Here is a 6,014-nt window from a genome sequence, read left to right as displayed (position 1 = left end):
ACTGCAAAGCTAATAATCCTTTGAAAAACATTTTTTTTTTGGTTATGTCTAAGAGAATTCATAAAGTAGGAATAAAGGTTATGTTTTAAAATATTTAGTCCTTTAAAAGCATGAAAACATTAGCTTTGAAAGGCTGTCAGATCAACACTCATTGATTCCAGCTTTGCAACAATTAAAACTAAATGTTTTCTTTATTTAGTTTTCTATAAAATTTCAACTTTGTTTAAAAAAAAGGAAATATATACAAACACTCATTTGTGCTATGAAACAGCAAGGAAATAAAAAAACCAACAACAGAAAAACATTGTAGGCAAACATCTTTTCAACACAGAGTGCTTGATTAATTTATGGGCGAGGATTCGCCTCACAATGGTTATTTCATCATGATCTTCAGCCCCTTTCAACGGCTGCTTTCAGTCCAGTTCAAACATATATGACACAGGCTGAATTTCCATGAAAAAGGGATGAAATATGTACTCATCTCTCTGACCATTTGCTTCTGTTGTCTGCTGGGGCTCCAACATTGTCCATAATCTGCCTCCAGCAATACAAGTGTCTTTTAGCCAGAAACGAAATTATCTATTGCACATTATTTGAATAACGCCGAGGTACATTCAAATGGTTTACTCCGCTCTTATTCTCCAGGGAATCAAAGGATACTTTTATTTATTCCAAGTTCCTCAAAAGGACAAGAGATTAAAAGGAAAAGTAGATTTTCCACAAAGAAAGGCTGCTTTTGTTGGGTGACATTTTTGAAAAAAACAAAACAAAACAAATATATGTTCTCAATGCATGAGCCATAAATTATAAAAGTTAGTTTTGGCTTCCTTTAAACACATGTTGGGGGGGGGCGTGTAGGCTCATACTTGGTGTTGTGCCCTTTGAGGGACGGGTGAGGCTTAATGTAAGGCCTGCTACTCGTGAAGACGCTGGCCGCCTTCCTCCTTGTCCTCTTTTTCAGCTTCCTGCTGAACACGTTCTGCCAGGACTGCAGCGTCTTCGAGGTCCAGATCCACATGCCGCTGGTGATGCCCACCACCAGCAGCATGAAGATCTTCACCATGAAGATCTCCACGGCGGGGATGGAGGCCTTCATGACGCAGTCGTCCGACTCCGGCCCGCTGCCGTCCAAACACTTCTCCTCCTCGGCGAGTATGCGCCAGTAGTCCATGTTGAGCCTCTCGTAGAAATAGCAGGCGATGACGCAGGTGGCGGGGACAGTGTAGAGGACGGAGAAGACGCCGATGCGCACCATCAGCTTCTCCAGCTTATCCGTGTTCTCCCCCTCTGTTTTCATAATCTTCCGTATATGGAAGAGGGCCACGAAGCCAGACAGCAGGAATGAGGTGCCGATGATGAGGTAGCAGGAAAGAGGAATGAGCACAAAGCCTGTGAGAGCTTTGACGTCCATACTGCCCACATAGCAGACGCCCGTCAGCTCATCGCCAGCCACCTTCCTCATCACCAGTATCATGATGGTCTTCACGGCCGGGATGGCCCAGGCTGCCAGATGGAAGTAGCTGCTGTTGGCCTCAATGGCCTCGTGGCCCCACTTCTTCCCAGCAGCGAGGAACCAAGTTAGGGTCAGGATAACCCACCAGAGGGAGCTGGCCATGCCGAAATAATACAGGATGAGGAACACAATGGTGCAGCCGGTGCTCTCCAGACCCTCCTGAATAATATAATTCACACCATTGTCTCTGTCGCAGGCTATTCTGTCGGCTCCCACAAAAAGCCGAATGAGGTAGCCCACGGAATAAACACAGTAGGACATGGAGAGGAAGATGATCGGCCTCTCGGGGTACTTGAATCTCTGCGGGTCAATAAGGAAAGTGAGTACAGTAAAGGCACTGGAGACAAAGCACAGGATGGACCAGATGGCCATCCACATCAGGGAGAACTGCTTGTCCCCCTGACTCCAGTATACATCCACTTTGGGGTAGCACTTCGGGGCACAGGATTGACTCTTTTCCACAAAGTGGAATTTGTCTGGATTGCATGTTTGCTTGGTACCACTGTCCTTCAGGTGCAGGTCCTTCCCGCCCAGAGGCTGCTGAGGCCTAAAATCTGGAGGCTGAGTGTGGGACACTTTGGGGGGCTCGTCCGATCCATTGGTCGGCGCTTCCATGCACAGGTTGTTTGGATCGTTTTTGGTCGGAAGACGCGAACAGTCCAAAGAATCTGGCCAGGGAAAATTAAAACTCTCCAGGATCGGGGAGCACTTCAGCTTGACCTGCTCACACATGACCCTGCATGCTGGAATGGGGTTAGACACCTGCTCTGTGCACATGGGAGCATGCAGCGAGCAGAGGAAGAACTTGAGGTGACTGTGGCATCCGAACTGGATGAGTGTCACAAACTCCTGCAGCTTGAGTTCAGCTTCTTTCTGATCATCGTGGCCCATGAGGTTTGGCATGCGAGTCATGTTGTAGCCAATGTCCTTACACATGGGGATGTTGATGTGCTGACATCTCCCCTCTACTGACCAGTCGGGATCTATAGAGCTGATGGAGAAGCTGGCTCTGCTCCACAGCAGCAGCAGCAGTAGAACCGAGAGGATCGGGCTTGGCTTCACAGCTGAACTCATCCTGGCTTTTCTGCTTCAAGAAAAATACAGTCACTTCAGTGCAAATTTTCTCTCCAAAAATAGATAAATAAAATAAAGAAATCAAATCAACAACAACATCGTAGTCGATAGGAAAAAAACTTACTTAACTATCCACTGCAACATCATCCTCTCCTCAGTTCAGAGTTGAACAAAAACAGGAACCCCGCGATGGAGAGACAGTGTTTCCAGGCTGGAAGCGCGCTGTCAGGTCCATGCTCTTCCAAATGTTCACTTCTGGGGCTGAAATCGTTTTTTTTACTCCTCTCTCACACTTTGCATGGAATTACCACATGCGCTTTTTAAAATTTCCTTTCTGTTTGGTCCGCCTCCACATTTACAGAGACTTTCTGGGCACTGGGTGCCCTCCGTGCGTGCTGCACTGCGATTTCAGTCCGTGAGAAACAACTTTCAAATGATCGCGGATATAAAGAAATGACTGACGTTTTTCTTTGAGCCCTTTGTGCGAAAATAAAATAAAGTAAGTGAGATAAAAAGGAATTCCTCGATGATGGGAAGAAAAGTGTCCCCGAGACGCAGGAGTGACGCTCCTCCCCGGGGCAGGCGCGCGATGCGTTTGGTGGCTGCGCTCGTCTGAGCTGGTCGGAGACTCCGTCCCGGTCTAACTTGCCAGAAGATCCGCCTTCAAAGACAGCTGCTTTGCATAAGAAAGACGACACTGACACGCAGATTATTTTCAAATCGTGCGGAACAGCTTGTTCAGTGCAGCACTTTCAAAGCCTTGCTGCAAACTTCCTACTCGCTGTTTGTTTGTTCTCTGCAACAAACTTGATAAAATCAAAGAATAAAGAAACTTTTATAATTTTAATGTTTTCCTTTTTCTTTATTTTTTGTTTCTTTGGGGTTTTTTTTTTTTTCAATCCTGAAATACTGCCAGAGGCGTAGCCAGAAAATGTTTATTAGGGTGGCCAGGCAATAACCAATGTACACTGAGGGGTGGCACCAGAACCCCAGGGTCAACCTACACTCTTACAACAGGAAAATTAATGAGCAAAACATCATTTTTTTCTAAATAAAGACAAACTATACTTTCCTACAGCCTTTGCTAACAAATAGCCACATATATTTATACATCCGTGCTTTCTAGATAAAAGGTATAGTGGATAAAATCCTTTCAGGATTGATTTCTGAGGCGAATATCTTATCCATTGTCTTTACTTACCTACTTTTATCAACAATCATTCATAATATCTACATAAATTGATTATTTCAATTTATGTGGATTATACCATTTTCTCTTTACCCCATGAAATACAAAATGTAGTATTCTAGTATTTTAATGTTTATAATTATCGACAGTGTTTTTGCTGTCAAGTAATTGTTAATATATGAAAATTTTAAATGTTTTAAATATTCCACTTGAGAGGATTACTGCTGCCACTGTCTGTATTAGAGGGGAAAAATGGTAGGGGTGGCCACAGGGGTGGCCAATGATTGGCTAAGGGGTGGCCATGGCCTTCCATCTAGCTCCGCCCCTGAATACTGCAAAATCCATGAGCACTTTGGCCCCGTCCACACGAAGTCAAAACGAACACGAAACGCTGATATTTTCCAAAACGTTTGCCGTAAAGACGGAGACGTAAAATAAATGTGAGCGTCCACACGAATGCATGAAAACGCTGCAAAATGTATGTCAGGCCTGTAAGTGGCGCTGTGGTGCCAAAGCAAAAATAAGCGACGAAATGTTGGGCATGCGCACTAACATTTATACATGTTTGCCCTGCGGGCCCATTTTCGTGGTTAAGTCAAATTCAGGTGCTGAACTATGTTGTCGATATTGCTCTGTTCTTCCTGGAGTTTTCCAGAAGAAGAAGATTCTGTTGTAAGCCCGACAACAGGGTGAGTAGCATTAGCAGCAACGGCGCCATTGTTGTTGTGATGTGTAGCGCATGCGTGTTTAGAGGCGACGCTATGACGCATGCGTGTAAAAAAAATATGCGGTTAGAGCGTAAAGATGGAAACGCGAAAACGGCGTTTCAGAATCTTCCCACTCTGAAGGCTGAATAAAAAAAAGATCGTTTACAGACCCCCGAAACGCCGGCTTCATGTGGATGAGAGGCTGGTTTGGTGAAAAATTTGTGCGTTTAGGCCAGGGTTCGTCTTCGTGTGGACGGGGCCTTTTATGCGAAAACCTTCAAATGTAATAAATTATCCAGGGCCGGATCGAATGTGGTTTGGGTCCCTGGGCTAGAGACAGTTTTTGGTGCCCAACAAGACGACATTAATTTTACAATATATATTCAAAAATTGGAATTATAGCAGACTGAACATTACATGTAATTTTTTTTATAATGTTTTTTTATTTAGCCAATCTATACAAATAAAGTGGCTCTAAAATTTCCCCACCGTTTTTAAAATAAACGTTTTAGTGATGTATAAAGTTGAACCAGGATAAGTCATTTAAAAACACTTTTTTCATCTATAGTGTAATAAATATATTCTATAGATTTAAAACAAGTATTTTTAGATAATTAGTCTATTTTAGAAATGTAAACAGAAAGGCTGTGTAACATGTTTAGAGAACACACAATTAAACTTATATAAAAAATGTTTTCACTTTAAGCATTTAGCCTTCTTATGTAGAAGCCACATCTTGATCATACAGAATTAACTTCAACAGCCATGTTTGTCTACACAGAGAATGACTTTGATGTTCCACTGTTCCTACTATCATAATCAATGATGTAAATAACAACCCCACTATTTAGAAAGTCTGTTTAGGACAGGGGATAAGAATGGGATTATGAACAAAAACAGAATGACATTTGTTTTATATCTGAGTTGAGATCTCCATTTAGAAGGGGGTTTGGGGTCAGAATGGCCCAATAATTTAAACATTTCAATATTTTAGTACACCTTGACAGAACAAGCAAAACAAAAGTTTAATCGGAAGAAAATCAACTTTAGAATACGATGCTCCCCAAAACATGTTTCGCTCTGGCTGTGATGTCTTTTCACTGTGTGTTTTTTCTTTATTTATTTACAACTTCTTCACATTGTTTGCACTTTTAGGAAATATAGCTCAAGGGTTGAAGTTTGGTTTCATAAGATTATAACAAATACAAGTTTTGGGAGATTATTTTCAGACCTAAATGTTTTCTTCTTTGTTTAAACTCATAAAGAATAAACAAGATTGTTTTATATGTATGTTTGAAATGTATTAGTGTTTGTATGAAAGATTTGCAGCCTCTATAGTGTTAATGTCAGCCTCTTTAAAGCACACATAGCTAGTGTTCAATTGTCCAAATGTTTTTGCTATGACAATATTGTCCAACTCCTAAAAACTCTTCTGAACTTTTTTTTATTTCTCAGGAAAAAAAAAAGTTTTTTAAGTGAATTGTGAGAAAACATGCATATTCTGATAGGACAGATGACCTTTCTCATGCAT

General features: G+C 42.0%; 1 protein-coding gene across 2 annotated transcripts; it reads right to left on the bottom strand.

The window, feature by feature from the left end:
* Window positions 1–227: 227 nt before the first annotated feature.
* On the bottom strand, window positions 228–3,217 carry fzd10 (frizzled class receptor 10). 2 transcript variants are annotated; one of them, XM_038299358.1, is made up of 2 exons: window positions 2,712–3,217; window positions 228–2,600 (listed from the first exon to the last, which is right to left on the bottom strand). In XM_038299358.1, exons 1-2 carry the CDS (start codon window positions 2,732–2,734, stop codon window positions 830–832), a joined length of 1,794 nt encoding a protein of 597 aa, XP_038155286.1. In that variant the 5' UTR covers window positions 2,735–3,217; the 3' UTR covers window positions 228–829. The 2 variants fall into 2 exon arrangements, with proteins under 2 accessions (XP_038155286.1, XP_038155287.1); XM_038299359.1 differs by having other exon boundaries at window positions 228–2,597.
* Window positions 3,218–6,014: the final 2,797 nt, after the last annotated feature.

Source organism: Cyprinodon tularosa, unplaced genomic scaffold (assembly GCF_016077235.1).
Source record: "Cyprinodon tularosa strain WSP-4 unplaced genomic scaffold, ASM1607723v1 ctg426, whole genome shotgun sequence".
Lineage (NCBI taxonomy): Eukaryota > Metazoa > Chordata > Actinopteri > Cyprinodontiformes > Cyprinodontidae > Cyprinodon > Cyprinodon tularosa.
This window is presented reverse-complemented; position numbering and strand designations above follow the sequence as displayed.

Coding starts and splice junctions, on each gene's coding strand:
- fzd10 (XM_038299358.1), bottom strand. CDS start 2,734: ATGATGTTGCAGTGGATAGTTAA. Junction 2,601..2,711: donor ATGTTGCAGTGGATAGTTAA/GTAAGTTTTTTT, acceptor TTTTTCTTGAAG/CAGAAAAGCCAGGATGAGTT.